The 15,686-nt window shown below is 51.4% G+C and overlaps 1 protein-coding gene across 1 annotated transcript; it reads right to left on the reverse strand.

Moving 5' to 3' along the window:
* Window positions 1–218: 218 nt before the first annotated feature.
* On the reverse strand, window positions 219–11,023 carry DDRGK1 (DDRGK domain containing 1). The gene is made up of 9 exons (XM_060123586.1): window positions 10,855–11,023; window positions 9,431–9,637; window positions 8,051–8,163; window positions 7,721–7,822; window positions 4,473–4,595; window positions 4,103–4,141; window positions 1,423–1,479; window positions 845–893; window positions 219–514 (listed from the first exon to the last, which is right to left on the reverse strand). Exons 1-9 carry the CDS (start codon window positions 11,021–11,023, stop codon window positions 348–350), a joined length of 1,026 nt encoding a protein of 341 aa, XP_059979569.1. The 3' UTR covers window positions 219–347.
* Between the last annotated feature and the right edge of the window lie 4,663 nt (window positions 11,024–15,686).

Below are 15,686 nucleotides of genomic sequence, written 5' to 3' on the forward strand. Positions count from 1 at the left end.
GACCTCATCCAGGCCTTGGGGGCTGGGCTTGCAGGACACAAAGGAACAGGGTAAACGCTTTTTATTGAATGAATGGAGGAATGCATGCTTGATAAGAACAGAACTTGTATCTGCCTCCAAAGGACCCCACCCCCACTCCCAAGATATATTCTGAGGCTGAGATTTTCACCTGCTCACCTAGCACCCCTTCTGCCACACCAAGCCACACCAAGCTCACCAGTGCTCATAGACCTTTAATCTATAACTGCCTGGCCACACTCCATCACTGCCCCAGGATGGAAGGGAGGGATAAAGATGTATAGCCAGCTAGACCATGCCAGCTCTGAGTCCAAGAGGGAAGGGCTAGGTCAGGCTGGGACCTGGGCAGGGGGCTCCCGGCCCCAGGCGATGAGGGAGTTGCTGGCCTGGGCAAGCTCGGTGATGGATACCCGGCCCCGCTGTCGGATGAAGTTAGCCATGGCAGCCAGTTCCTCCGGGGTTATGTAGATGAACTTGCCCCGGTCGTCAATCACACCTGTGGGGACATGCAGGTTGTGGGGCTGAGCCCTCCCCACCTGACCTGAGGATGCCCACCCACCCACCCTTCCTGCCTGTCTACTTGGCCTTTCCTGGCTGTATCCAATCTTGACTAGGTGAGTCAAATCAGGCTTCCTTGCCTGTCCTCGTCACTCAAAGCCATCCCCAGGCCTTAGCATGTCCTCCTTGTAACTGCATCCCCCTCCTCAGTACACTGCTCCCCCAACCCGGGGTGGTCATCCTACCTCTGCAATAAGTCCCTGCAGCCCCACATGGCTAGATACTCCCCAAGGCCAGGGCCCGTAATGACTGATTCTTATCCTCTCACCTGTAAGAGTTCCCTCAGTCAGCAGGTCCTGGATGCGGTTTATGGTGTCCTATGAGGAGAACAGTTCTCAGAGCAGAGACGGGTGCTGCCATCCCCAGAAAAGGCACTCGCAACCTCCCTCCCACCACAGCCAAATCTCCTCCTCTCCTTCTCATGGCCACCCTGCAATGTGACTCCATGTTTCTCCTTTGGAGGGACCCAGAGAGAAAGGGCTCTGGTCCTGGGACCCTGCAGGACCCCTGAGAGAGTCTCTCTTCCAACCAGGGGAGAACCGTTGGTGACATTTGGCCGAGAAGGCTGGTATAGACTGTTGTAAGACAGCTGTCAAGGTAACTGGATTTGGGCTGTTAAGAGTGATGGGGTTTAGACATTTTTCTTTTTTCTCCCTGCCTGTTTTCCAACTAGTTAGAAAGGCAGGATTCCCGGGGTGCCAAGAGATTCCTACACGCTACTCATTCTTGGTTGCGGGCAGGGTGGAAGGGGCATCAAGACTTTCCATCTTTAGGGCAGGCCCTCTCTTACAGCCACACAGACCCCATGGCCATACTCCATGTAACAGGCCACCTTGTAGGGCTTACCTGAGTCCGCAGGCCCACCTGGGAAGCCAGGTCTTCCAAGAGCACGACCTTGGACTGCTACAAACAAAAGGAGGAAAGGGAGTGAGGCTAAGCTTGGGCAAATCCTTCTCAGCACTGGAACCCTCTGAAGTTGGCATTCTGATCCGATCTGCTCTGGGTGGCTGGATAAGCACTGTGCAGATTCCTATGGGAGAGCCTTGCTCCCTTCACACACTACTCACGCACTCTCCCAACTACCCATATGGAGAGACACACACATTCATAACCTCTCTCATTCCCTTGCTTGTGGGCAGAGATCTGCCCCAAACTACCACCTGCCCCACAGGCTCCTCGACTGAAGACAACCCTGAGAAAGACTCACAAGTGGAGAACCAAGCACAGCTGCCACCTTCTCCTCTGCAATCAGACGTATCTTTCTAACATCTTGGGCAGGTTGGAAGGGGAAGCACCATAGAGATGAAGGGGGGGGGTGACAGTCACCAAAAGCTATTTAAAAAAACTTTTTCTAGAACTTGTATTTGCTGAGAACCTGCCAGGACAAGGTACTGAGAAGGTGCTGGGGAAGCAATGTTGAAAAAGACATAGCTCACAGCCCCGCCAGGAGGAATGTAAGAACGTGGAGAAGAACAGAGCAGATAAAAGGCCCCAATAAGCCAGGGCCTCGGTGGAAGCTCATTCTTGCCTCGCCTTTGCTCAATGCTCCCTGGCCTGGAGAGTACCACAACCCTGACACGCCCATACTTCTTTTTACCCATCCTCTTCACACCGTATGAGCCCCCCCTTAACATAACTGTTGATAACACTGCTCAGTGCTTTCCACACACAGCCATGTGCCACGTGCCTCCCTCACATCCTCAGGAGAAAGGTTAGTTCCCAGGGATGCAGCTGAGGGTCCACTGCTGGATCCTACGCATGCACCTGCCCCTACGCATGCACCTGCCCCCTCCTCCCCCGCAAACAGACAGCATATGACTTGAGAGAAGGCGGTCTTTTGCGTTTCTGTGAATCTTCCATAGCAAATGAGCTGGGGTAGGAGTGACACGGTGATACCGCCCCAGCTGCAGATGGCATGTGACTGTTTGAAATGCCAAACCGAATATGTAAGCAGGGAGGCAAGTGAGTGGCAGTTGCGCCAGAGTGTGGGCAAGCACAAGGTGACCTGGCCAGCCGGCCTCTACCTACAAAGCAGGGAGTGGGTGCTGGGCTCCGAGCGACAGCTCAGAGTGAGAATATGGAGTCCCCCAGGTGGTCCCTGAAAACCTGGCCTGAGGGGCTGCTGGGGCCAAAAGTATGTTTGGAAAAACAAACCAACCAACCCAGCCTCAATCAGAAAGAAGAGTGGAGTAACAAGAGCAAGCTATGCCTGTGCACATAACTGCTGTTCACAGAAATGTCCCTCCAGTTCTGAAACCCTAAGACGAAAGAGCCCATCCCCTTGGAGCCAAGAGGAAGGTGGGCAGGCTGAATTTTGGAAGTTCTCCTTCTCCCTGCAGACAGCAGCTCTGGGAGAATCAGCTAGCACAGGCTGGAGAGACTTCTAAACTCCAAAACAGTTTGGAGAACCCCCAGAAAATGGCCCCTCCAGAGAGGTGCTGAGAGCGAGGGCTGGCACTGCCCTGGGTACCTTTTCTCAGGCCTCTGCCTTGGAGAGGGGGACCTGAAGCTGATGAAGGAGGGCTTCCTGGAGGAGAGACTCAGGACTACATTGCTGCCCACTGGGTAGGTGGGGACAGTGAGCTCCAAACAGCAGCAGGAAAGTGTGAGATACCCTTCCCAGGGTTGCAGCCCTCAATCAAGCGTGCCAGGGTGGAGAATGGGCTCCACCAGAGGGGAATGGCGGCAGTCTGAGGGAGCCTTCTCCCTCTCGGGAGCCCTGGCCCCCAGCTGTGAGCCTAGCCCCTCGCCAGCTGGGAGGTGTCTAAACCCTGCTCTCTTCTGGGAGAGGTGGGGGAGGGTTAGCAAGCCCCCGGCTCCTTGGCGCCCCTGGTTACCACTCCCACCACCACCTCCGCTCCCTCTGCATTCCTTCCCTCAGCCGCCTCTGCACCCCTGAGCTGCACTTGAAAACCTCTCCCCTCATCGCATCCTTTGTGGGAGAGGAGAAGTTGCTTAGCAGCAAAGCAGAGCAGGACGTGCTTATGCAACGCAACCCGGAGCAGTATCCGGGAGGCCTGCGCTACAGCTGTAGACAGAAGGGGGCACACCTGCTGCCCTGTCCCAGGTTCCAAAGGAAACATCATCCTATATCCCCTGGAAGACCCAAGTTACTGGTTGGGAACACATGGCAGGGGATGCTTGTTTCACCTCAGTAGAGCCTCAGTATGACAGAACTGGCAGAAAACACGCATGAAGAAACTTGAAAACACAGTGACTCACTGAGCATGGGGTCTAAAGAGCAGGGAAACTGTCAAACCCTAAGCGTGAGGAAGCGATCATAGACTCGCACCTCCCACACAGACCAGGTCCTTCTCCACCTTTGGGGTCAGAGGAGAAGGGACTCTCCTGGCCAGGAGCCCAGAAGCTCAGCCTCTCTTTTTCCACCTGCCCACTCCTGCATGAGCTTGAGTGAAACGCCTGCAGCCCCCGCTCAGGCCTACTCCCTCCAGGCCCTGAAGATGCATCCAACATGCACACAAGAAGCAGGCAGCTGACACCCAGGTTCTGCTCTGTGGCTTCTTACCTTAATGTAGTTGATGAACTCGGCCAGGAAGCTGTGGGACTAGAGGAGCAGAGAAATCAAGGTGAGTATCCCCCTGGCAGGGGCCACAGGGTCTATGTCTACACACCTGCCCATCTGAGTGCCACCTGCCTGCCGTGCCTGTGTGCCTGTCCAACCACCTGCGTAAACAGTAGAGCCTCCTGTGGTGTGGGGATTGAGGTGCCACTTCTCCCAAAGACAAGGTCTCAGCCGCTAGAGCCTGCTGATCCTGATGCCCACCCGCCTCTCACTGTCTGACTGGGGAGGCAGGAGGGGAGCAGCGGGGTGTCTGGGACGGGGTGGCTCATCTTTTTGGGCACAGGGAGGGGTTTCCTAGGGGCGGTGGGCCCACCTGCTCCTCAGTCATGGTCTCGCCCACACCCTCTTCCTCCACCACGAAGGCCTCCTTCAGTTTCAGATACTCTTCATGCTCCCGCTGGGCCTGCTCCTCCCGGGCTTTCCTCTCCTCCTCCTCCTGTGGACACAGAAGAGGCAAGAGTCAGATATTTTGGGGTGAGTGCCCACCCTATCCTGTTCTGGTCTCTGCTGCCCCCACAGGGCAGCAGAGCATCCAGACCAGCCCTTTCTCAGGGACAGAGCTCCTTTAAGACCTTGATCCCTCTGGCCCCTAAGCTGAACAGCAGGATCCCTCTTCTCAATCAGTTCTATCACCTCCCAGATGAATGCTGCTCAGCTCCCCTCTCCCTGAAAATCCTGCCATGAACTCCCCCATAATATCCTCCAGTCACCTCCCCCCCCACTTCCTGTCCTGTCACGTCCAAACTTCGTGAACAAACACCCAGTTTCCCTTTCCCACCAATCAGCCATCCCTCCAGCCCACTCCAATCTGGCTTCTGCATACTCAGCTCTACCAAAACAAGTCCTGCTATGGTCTCACCCATGTCCTCCAACCACAAAAGCCAAAGGACAACCATCAGGCCTCATACCCCTGTCTTCTCAGTGGTCTGGGGCAGAGCCAACCATCCTTTCTTCCCTCCTTTGGCATCCAGACCCTACCCTCTCCTGGATTTCCTCCTGTTCCTTGGGCCATTCTTCCCGCCTCCTCCATCACTCAGCCCTGTCCCTTCTTTCTCCTTCACTCTCTGGGCCACCTCACCATGCCCACAGCATCAACAATATGTCCTTGCCAGTGGCTGCCACAGTTGTATCCCCACCCAAATCTCTCCTTGCAAACGCACGACTGCCCAAGTGGCACACCCACTGGGCTGTCTCACAGGCACCTCAAATTGATTATGTCCCAGAAAGACCCTGTGATCTACTCCCCACACATCTGGTACTCCTCCTGGGCCCCTGGCTCAGTGAATCACACAACCATCTGGCCAGATGCCCTGGTCAGAAATGAGGCCCCATCTACCACTTCTTTCTTTAACTTCTGGAAAACTTGATCCACCCATGTCATTCTATCACCAGCACAACCTACTGCAACAGTCTCGCCACAAATCAACCCATTTTCCAGAATTCTCAGAACGATCTATTTTAAACATGAAGCTAAAGCTGGGACACGGAATATACAAGATGAGCCTGGAGCATTTTGCAGTGTCAAGAGTAAGAAACTACTTTAAAAAAACTAAACAATAAGGGTATGTCAAAGGTACACAGGAGCCAACTAAAAGAGCTCCCAGTGGCCAAAGCTGGAACAATCTAAGCAAAAAAGTAAATAAGATAGCACTGGATGGGACTTCCCTGGTGGCCCAGTGGTTAGGACTTCGCACTTTCACTGCTGAGGGCCCAGGTTCAATCCCTGGTTGGGGCACTAAGATCCCACAAGCCACGTGGCGTGGTGGGGAAAAAAAAACCTGATAGCATTTGGATTATAATACAAAGTTCAAATAAATATCCATAAGTCCATGTGGATACAAATAAACAATTGGGGACGTCCCTGGTGGCATAGTGGTTAAGAATCCGCCTGCCAATGCAGGGGACATGGGTTCGAGCCCTGGTCCAGGAAGATGCCACATGCCGTGGAGCAACTAAGCCCACGCGCCACAACTACCGAGCCTGTGTTCTACAGCCCACAAGCCACAACTACTGAGCCCATGTGCCGCAACTACTGAAGCCTGTGCGCTCTAGGGCCTGTGCTCCACAACAAGAGAAGCCACCGCAATGAGAAGCCTGTGCACTGCAATGAACACCCAATGCAGCCAAAAAATAAATTAATTAAAAAAGGAAAAAAAATTTTTAAATTGCTTTAAAAAAATAAAACAATTGAATAAATAAAGAAAAAAAGATAAATCTGTACAAAAGAATTCCAAATACTTTATGTAAATACTCTCCTCTTAAGAAGGTGGAGCATAGCTCCCTACCCCTTAAGTGTGGGCTGTGCAGTGACTTGTTTCCAAAGAAGCATGGGAAATGGAGAAATCTGGCAAATATAACCTTAGCCAGGTGATCAAGGTTAACATACTAGTGATAAGTCAAGTTGATAACATGTACCCTTGCTATGTTGTGGTGAGGATGACACTTCACCTCCGGTCTTCCTCCCAGAAATCTATAACCCCCAGTCTAACCGTGACAATAACATAAGCCAAACGCAAATAGAGAGACATTTTACAAAGTACTTGCCCCACAGGTCACAAGACTGTCAAGATCATCAAAAGCAAAGAAAGTCTGAGAAACTGTCACAAGCCAGAGGAACCTAAGGAGATATGACAACTAAGTGTAATGTGGTATCCTGGATGGAACCCTGGGAAAGAAAAAGGATATTTGGGAAAAGCTAATGAAATCCCAATAATGTGTCAAATTCACTTAATAATAATGTATTAATATTAGTTGTGAGAAATATACCACAGTAAGGCATGATGTTAATAATAAGGGAATCTGGGGTGCAGGGGAGAAGAGTCCCAGAATATTTAAGGTGCATTATTAAGTTCAATATTCAGAAAGGTAAAAAACTCTCTCAACTAATGCCTCCCCTCTGCTGTGTTCCAGCCCATCCACTATAGCACCCATAGCCAGGCTTCCTGCCATCCAGTGTCCCTGGACAATAGGGCCAGTAGAGGCCAAAGGCACCACGCTATGGGGTCTTCCCAGCTGGGCAGCCCTGGCTCTCACCCTATATACCCCACATCTTTGTGATGTTGCCTTTCTTCAGCACCTGATTCTCAGAAGGAAGGAAGCACCTGGCAAACAAAGGTTGATTCACCACCCTTGCTGCAGTGGCTTCCATTCCCTGAGCATCTTCTCTATGCCAGGCCCCAAACAGAACCTGGTACAGATACAATCCACCATCTCTTACAATACCCTTTAACAGCCTCAAGACCCTTAGGATCCAGAACCCCCCCTCTGCCACCTTACCTCTCTGACCCCTTTCCTTCTTCCTTACCCTGCTTTAGCCACTCTGCCTCAATGTTCTTCAAATGCTTCAGGTGTGTCCAATAAATCACATGCACAAATTTCAGTCTCAGGCTCACTTTTCAGCAGCAGCTTTACAGAGGCTGTGCCTAGAGCTCAGGGACCAAATAAACCAGGGCCTGCACCTGGCTCAAGGCCCCTCTTCTAGGCTGGAGGTGTTGGGAAGCGGCATGGGTATCAAGGCTGCCTGGGCAGCTGTCAGAAGTCAGCATCAGGGGCCTGGCTCACCTTCTGTTCCTCCTCCAAGCGAAGCCGCTCCTCCTCCTTTTTCCACTCTGCCTCACGCTGCGACTCAAGGCGTTTCCTCTCCTCACGCTCAGCCTCCTCTGCCTGGAGAAAGGCCTTCATGGGGGGCACATCTCCACCCCCAGCTAGAGTTTGCCCACCTCCCAAACAGGCCAGGCCAGGCAAGGCCTGGCCACAGACCAACGTTGCAGGAGACAGAGACAGGCAAGCATCAAATACCAGCCCAGCATGCAAAGAGCCTCGAGGGGAGGGTCTGCCATTTAGAAGACTCTTTCCCACTTCTCAGAGCTGCACCCCATCCCTCCTGCTTGCCTCACGCTGGGCTTTTCGTGCTTGTTTCTCCTCCAGCTTCCGCAGTTTCTTAGCTCCAATTTTCCCTAACAGGTGAGTTTCCACTGGCTTCTCGATGTCTTCTTCCTCTTGGGCTGAGTATGGTCAGAGAAAGACACTTCAGGTCCTGGCCATGGAGGACTGATGATGATGGATCCACCCTACCCCTTGTACCTCTCCTTATGGGGGGGGTCTCCTTCCACTCACTTGCAAATACCACTAGCCCAGCTCTGCCCTCTAGAGGCCCCTGCCACGCAGATATTCATCTGGGAGGGTGTGTGTTAGGTGTGGGGGAGGAGGGAGGGAACCATGGGGCAAGAAAACAGATGATAACTTAAGATCTGCATAGCCATAAAGAAAGCACTCTAACCCAAGGGTTAAGCCCTCAGGAAATGAGTGTACCCACACAAGGAGAGTGCTGGAATAGAAGGAGTGGACTGGGCTTCCCTGGTGGTGCAGTGGTTGAGAGTCCGCCTGCCGATGCAGGGGACACGGGTTCGTGCCCCGGTCCGAGAAGATCCCACATGCCCCGGAGCGGCTGGGCCCGTGAGCCATGGCTGCTGAGCCTGCGCGTCCGGAGCCTGTGCTCCGCAACAGGAGAGGCCACAACAGTGAGAGGCCCGCGTACCGCAAAAAAATAATAATAATAAAAAAAGGAGTGGACTGAAGAACTCTCTAGGTCAATCTAAAGACTCCTGCCCTTGGACTTCCCTGGTGGTGCAGTGGTTAAGAATCCGTCTGCCGTTAAAAAAATAAAAATAAAAAAAAAATAAAAAAAAAAAAAAAAAAAGAATCCGTCTGCCAATGCAGGGAACACAGGTTAGATCCCTGGTCTGGGAAGATCCCACACATCCGGAGCAACTACACCCGTGTGCCGCAACTACTGAGCCTGCACTCTAGAGCCCATGAGTCACAACTACTGAGCCCACGTGCCGCCACTACTGAAGCCCATGTGCCTAGAGCCCTTGTTCTGCAACAAGAGAAGCCACCACAATGAGCCCAAGCACCGCAACGAAGAGTAGCCCCCGCTCGCCGCAACTACAGAAAGCCCGCACGCAGCAATGAAGACCCAGTGCAGACAAAAATAAATAAATAAATAAAAGAAGACTCCTGCCCTCCTGTTTGGGCACTGAGAGCCAAAATGAAGGAAGAGGGGGTTGGCTCAATGGAATACGGATCAGGATCCAGAGCTGCTAGTCCCCGGAAGCAAAGGCTGGATCCTAAGTCTCCCCTAACTGTATCCTATGGCTCCCAGATATCCCTCCCACACTATGGCTTCACACCCCACTCTTCTGCCCAGCTTTGAGGGTCCTCTCACCCTCTAACCCAGGCCCTTTCTCCACCAGGCTGGGCCCCTCTCACCTGGGATGACGGCCTCCCCCTCATTCTCAGCTACTTCTGCCCAGGCCACCCGCTGGGCTCGACGCTGGGCCTGCAGGCGGCTGCCCAGGTCCCTGCGGCGCCGGGGCCTGCCCCCAGTTCTCTGCTCCTCAGGCTCCAGGGGCTGAGGCTGGGCCACTCGGCCTGCTACTACTGCCTCCTCCTCATTGTGCAAAGGCTCTTGGACAGCTGTAGGGAAGAGAAGAACCATGATTCTGTCCGGCAGCCCAAACCACCTCATGGCAGGGGGAACAGCGTCCTGGAAGCCTCACCCTCCTCTGCTCAACTTCCTCCAGGCTCCCGCTGCCCACAGCACAAAGTCCCAATTTCTCAGCCTGACTGTGGAGGCCTTCATAACCTAAACCCAGACCTTGGTCCTATGCAGCAAGATCACCCCATCCCTCCCACCTGTGCTGCTTCTCTCTTTCCTCCCAAGGACCCACTTTTCCAGGTGACCTGTCAGGAAACTACCACCCTGCAAGATGGAGCTGAAGCTGTACCTCCTCTAGGAAGCCCACCTTGACCTCTCCAGACCTCATCTGAATGCCCACGGCAGGACTGCATTTATCTGTTGCCTAACACCACCTGCCATGGTTTTATCTGGCACCCCAATCAGAGAGCACACCCGAGGGCTGGGTCTCTCCTCTCAGGAAGATTTGTTGGCTATTTGCCTTACCTCAGCTTCTCTGTGCCCGCCCCCGCCCCCACAGATGCTCTTAAGTAGCTTGTGGGTCCAAGGAGGGGAAGAGACATATACACAAACCCATATCCTGATAAGAAATCATGGGGAGGGGGGCAGGATGGAGGATGACAGGTGTATCTGTTCTGTGCCCTGGAGGATGACATGGACTTCCGGGCGAGGTGCAAAACAAGGAGGAAGGTGCATGGCCACATGGGTATTCTCCTTGAGAGTGAAGGAGAGCTTCCTGGAGCCACCTCATGCTCTGTTCAGCTCGTGGGTAGGTAGAAAACTTAGGTTCCCCCTCCTGTCAGCTGCTCTGGAGCCAGCCTGGGAGGGATGGGAAACCCCTGTGGATCCCCCAACTGGCGCAGAGAAGGGCTGCCCGGATGAGGGATGTGAGTGCCCGTCAGGGCCTGGCCCTTCTGCAGTGCCAAGGGGTGAGGGGAGAGATGAGGCAAGGCTTTCTTTGGGGGCCAGGAGAAAGGCGTAGGTACCCTGCTACTCTGTCCCCGAGCCGCAATCCTGCTCTGCGGCTCCCCGCTGATCCCCCTTCGCGCACATATGCGCCTGCGCGCAGCCTGCCTGCCGCGAAAGGCGCGGCTATCTCTTCAGCCCAGCCAGGCAAGCCGGCGCATGCGCAGGAGTCGCGGCTCGACGGCCTACAGAGGCTCCGGAGTCAGAGAACGCGCGGCACCACCGGCCATGGCGTGGCGACATCTCCTACCTGCTACCACCCGGCTCCGGCTGCGAGTCAGGAAGAGGATAAGGCCGACAAGCAGAGCCGCCGCCACCAAGTACACCACCGGGGCCACCATGACAACGGCTTCCAGATGGAACCAGCCAGCGCGTCCAGCCTGAGGCCCGGGATCTCCCAGACCCCGCCTAACGCCCATGCGGCCCCTCCCGTTTCCCATTCTAGGCTCCGCCCACCACTGGGCCCCGCCCAGGCCGCACACTTAATTTAGAGGCCCTAATTTTTTTCTCAATATGCTGTACAGCAATGAATGAATGAATGAATTAGCTGTATAGCAAAGTGATTCAGCTATACATATATATCCTTTTTTTTTTTTGGCCTTGCTGCGCAACTTGCAGGATCTTAGTTCCCCAGCCAGGGATTGAACCTGTGTCCTTGGCAGTAAAAGCAGAGTCCTAACAACTGGGCTGCCAGGGAATTCCCTACTTTTTTTTTTTTAATATTCTTTTCCATTATGGTTTATCATAGGATACTGAATATAGTTCTCTGTGCTATAGGAACACAGAAGGTAGGAGCTTGTTTATCTATTCCATATATATCAATAATAGCTTACATCTGCTAACCCTAACCTCCCACTCCATCCCTCCCCCAACCCCTCCCCCTTGACAACCACAAGTCTGTTCTATATGTCTGTGAGTCTGTTTCTGTTTCATAGATAGGCTCACTTGTCATATATTAGATTCCACATATAAGAGATATATGGTATTTGGCTTTCTTTCTGACTTACTTCACTTAGTATGATAATCTCTAGTTGCATCCGTGTTGCTGCAAATGAGAGGCCCTAATTTTTAACTTTAAAATGAATTCTGGGGGAGTAAAAAAAGTTAAGTGGAAATTATTGCAAATGATTATGTGCAGCGTGACATTTATGTATGTTTTAAAAGCACTAAATAATACCACAGTGTTTATGGAAGCACACATATGCAGAAAAAGTAAAAAAGATGCTTGGGAATGATACATACCAACTTCAGAATAGCAGTTACCTTTGGGGAGGAAAGAAGTTGGATGGCATTAACAGCAGAGCTTTGCCTATATCTGTGACATCTGATCTCATTAAAAGTAGAGACCAGGGCGTCCCTGGTGGCGCAGTGGTTGAGAATCTGCCTGCCGATGCAGGGGACATGGGTTCGTGCCCCGGTCCGGGAGGATCCCACGTGCTGCGGAGCGGCTGGGCCCGTGAGCCATGGCCGCTGAGCCTGCGCGTCCGGAGCCTGCGCTCCACAGCGGGAGAGGCCACGACCGTGAGAGGCCCGCGTACCGCAAAAATAAATAAATAAATAAAAGTAGAGACCAAATCTTAAAAAAAAATAAATTGTAATATACTTTTGTACTCAGACTTGCAATTTTAAAGTAACTTATTGGGTTGTACAAGAATTATTGATCCAGTTTTCCATAGTGAGCACTAGGAAATTAAATACTCACAGGGAATTTAAATTTTCTTTTAATTCTTGACACTGTTAAAAAAGAAAAACAAAACTGGGACTTCCCTGGCAGTAGTTAAGACTCAGCACTTCCAATGCAGAGGGCGCGGGTTCGATCCCTGGTCTGGGAACTAAAATCCCACATGCCACGTGGTGCAGCCAAAAAAAAAAAAAAAAAACCAACAAACAAAAAACTGGGGACAAATTCTACCTCAATAAAGTTGTGTAAAAAAAAACCTAGGGACAGGATGTAAACTCAAGATTTTTTAAAAAGCAAAGAACAATTAAACTACTAGGAATTTGCTATTACAGTAGTATGAAGATTTTGTGTGTATGATGACATAAAGATCCCAGGACCCATGATGTGTGTATAGGGGAGGATTTGAAAAAATATGGACACATGTTAACACTTTAACATATGTTAAATTGGAATGGTGGGAACTTGAGCATTTATGATTTTCTGTAATTTTGAAATAGTTCATAATTTATAAACAAGCAAAAAGGGCAGGACAGTGCTTTTAAAACATATAAATGTTGATAATCGTTAAAGCTGGTCAGTGGTTATATAGGGGCTCATTATACTGCTTTTTTTTTAAGTTTGACATTTTTGTGCAAGTTTGAAATTTTCCATAATAAAAAATATTGTTAAAAAGTAAAAATTAAGACTTGATACATTTTTGTGTGTAATTTGCATGTGCACAGAAGGTTGTTTGGAAGGGTGAAACAAGAAACTGTCAATAGATATAACTTCCTTGCTGCCTCAGATTATATCACTTTCACAGCTTTCATTTGGAGTTCTCAGATTGTCAGGGTCCTGGACCCTAAGCATGTTGCTTAAGGTTTGTGGGCAGACTGAGTGGGGTGGAAGATGGCAGGGAGAACAACAGTGAGACAGCTGCTGCCCTGGTCCAGGTAAGAACAGAACAGGGCTGGATTCATGACAGTAGCATTGGACTGGTGAGGAGGGGACTGATTCAAGAACTATTTCAGAGGCAGAATTGATAGGACCTGACAATCTCCTTCGAGGGCAAGAATTGTCCTTCTTTGCTTAACTTGGTTTCCTCCACAATGACGGAAGTGCAATTCCAAAGAGATCTTCTGTCATATTCCTTGCTAAAGGAAATAAAAATTTACATTTTAGGGACTTCCCTGGTGGCGCAGTGGTTAAGAATCCGCCTGCCAATTCAGGGGACATGGCTTCGAGCCCTGGTCCGGGAAGATCCCACATACTGTGGAGCAACTAAGCCCGTGCGCCACGACTACTGAGCTGTGCTCTAGAGCCCGCTAGCCACAACTACTGGGCCCATGTGCCACAACTGCTGAAGCCAACGCACCTAGAGCCCATGCTCCACAACAAAGAAAAGCCATCGCAATGAGAAGCCCACACACTACACTGGAGTAGCCCCCGTTCGCCGCAACTAGAGAAAGACTGCACGCAGCAATGAAGACCCAACCCCAGCCAAAAATTTAAAAAATAATAATTAAAAAAAATTTACATTTTAATTCTGGCATAGGCTACTTAATGAATGAATAATGCAGTCCCCTTCCTTTCTGCTCAGAGAAACTAAGAAACTATTTATGTTGGCTCACCAGTTAAGTGAAGCAATCGATACATTTCCTTTTTGTTTTGTTGTTGCCTAAGAGGATTTCTATTACTTGCAACCAAGGATCCTAACTAAAGATCACACATACAGAAACTTCTGCATACAATTTTAGGTATTCACACATCTCCTTCCTCCCCTCCCCCCCACCCTGCCAAGCTCTTGGGCTCCAAGACCTTCAGATTTATTTATCTATTTACTATTTATTTATTGGCTTGTGGGATCTTAGTTCCCTGACCAGGGACTGAAGCCGGGTCTTCGGCAGTGAAAGCACAGAGTCCTAATCACTGGACAGCCAGGGAATTCCCCAAGACCTTCAGATTTAGAGTGAGGTCTATCTAAAGTGAATACTCATTTCCAATACTCCATGCTTAATAACCCTGTAGCTGAAGCTTTCAACAGTCAGGAGGTCGGCTTTGCTGACGGGAACCTCTTCTGCCCCTCCACCTCCCTGAAGATTCACCATGACTTCATGAATTAGGAAGACAAATGACCTAGAGGGAAGGCAACCACTTCCTGATGTAACCCACTACTTCTCAGGCCAACTCCAAGGAGCCTTGCAAATCACATGGTAGAAAGGGATCACATGGTAGAATGGGAAACTTCAGACCTGCCTTAGGAGACAGTGAGGGCTTCTGGCCTATGCAATACTCCCGCTATGGTAAAGTCATTGAGCAATGGGATTTCCACCCCCCCACCCCGAGGACAAATTCTGGGATCTAAAAAAAAAAAATCATCCAGATTATTAGAAGTCTTTAACATTAACGAAAATAACTCATACAGGCATTGACAGTCCTCCAGACTTCCGATGACACTCCTCTGACAGGAGTTGCCTCACCAGGAGTAGAGCTGGCCCTGAATCTGCCCTTACTGTTAACCTTTGGTTGCTGAGTCCATGAAGGAGGGAGACAGCTGAATTGCCCAGTGTGGGTGTCAGCAGTGGGTCAAGGCCTATCGCACAGGTGGGTCTGCTGGGGCACTTTCTACTCTTTGCTGTGTTAGGGATGAAAAGATGTGGCTGAGAAGGGATGATGGACTTAAAGGACTGGAGGGATGAGGTAATAAGGGAGTCGAAATGCTGAAGTCGCAAATCTGGAAGATAGGGGAAAAGACCGGGCTAGATTTAGGCTATGCCAAGTTTAAGATCATAGTCAGAGCTGGCAAGCAAGGAGGAGCTAAGGAAGCGAGGCTGAAGGTGAGGTCAGGATAAAGACCCAGGTTTGGGGGCCCTTGTCCAGAAGGAAACAGTTTCCAGAGACAGCTTTAGAGTGCCCGCGGTTAAGGCGAATCGTCCAGAGCCTAGGCAGTTCATCACCAGCCTCGAGGTAGGTACGCTGGGCTTCTTTGCTTCCTCGGTGTCCCTGTTGCAGAGAGGGGCGAAAGCAGGGGTGGGGCAGGTGGCTGGAACGGTCTCTTCTGACCTTGAGGAGAGCGTCTCTTTGCGGGAGGAACTGGTCTCGGCTTACACAACCTCCAGCGTTGGGAAGACCCCAACAAATCCGACGCAGGAGGGCTGAGCCCTTCTCCTCCCTTCTAGCGCCCGGGGCCCCAGGCTGCTCAAACGAAAAGGGCGCTGTGCTCCCGGGTATCTGAGCAAGGATTCTGGGCGCCCAGCGCAGCCTTCCCGCCCCTAAGGTGCCCAGACTGCAGCTGCCGCCGCCATCATACCGCGCAGCACGCAACAAAATCCACAGCCGGCCTTCCTGGGACCCGAGGCCGGAAAACGGGCTACCCACTTCCGCCGCCAGGCGGAAGTAGAGGGACTTCCGGTGAACTTTAC

The sequence above is a fragment of the Lagenorhynchus albirostris genome, chromosome 15 (genome assembly GCF_949774975.1).
Source record: "Lagenorhynchus albirostris chromosome 15, mLagAlb1.1, whole genome shotgun sequence".
Classification (NCBI taxonomy): domain Eukaryota; kingdom Metazoa; phylum Chordata; class Mammalia; order Artiodactyla; family Delphinidae; genus Lagenorhynchus; species Lagenorhynchus albirostris.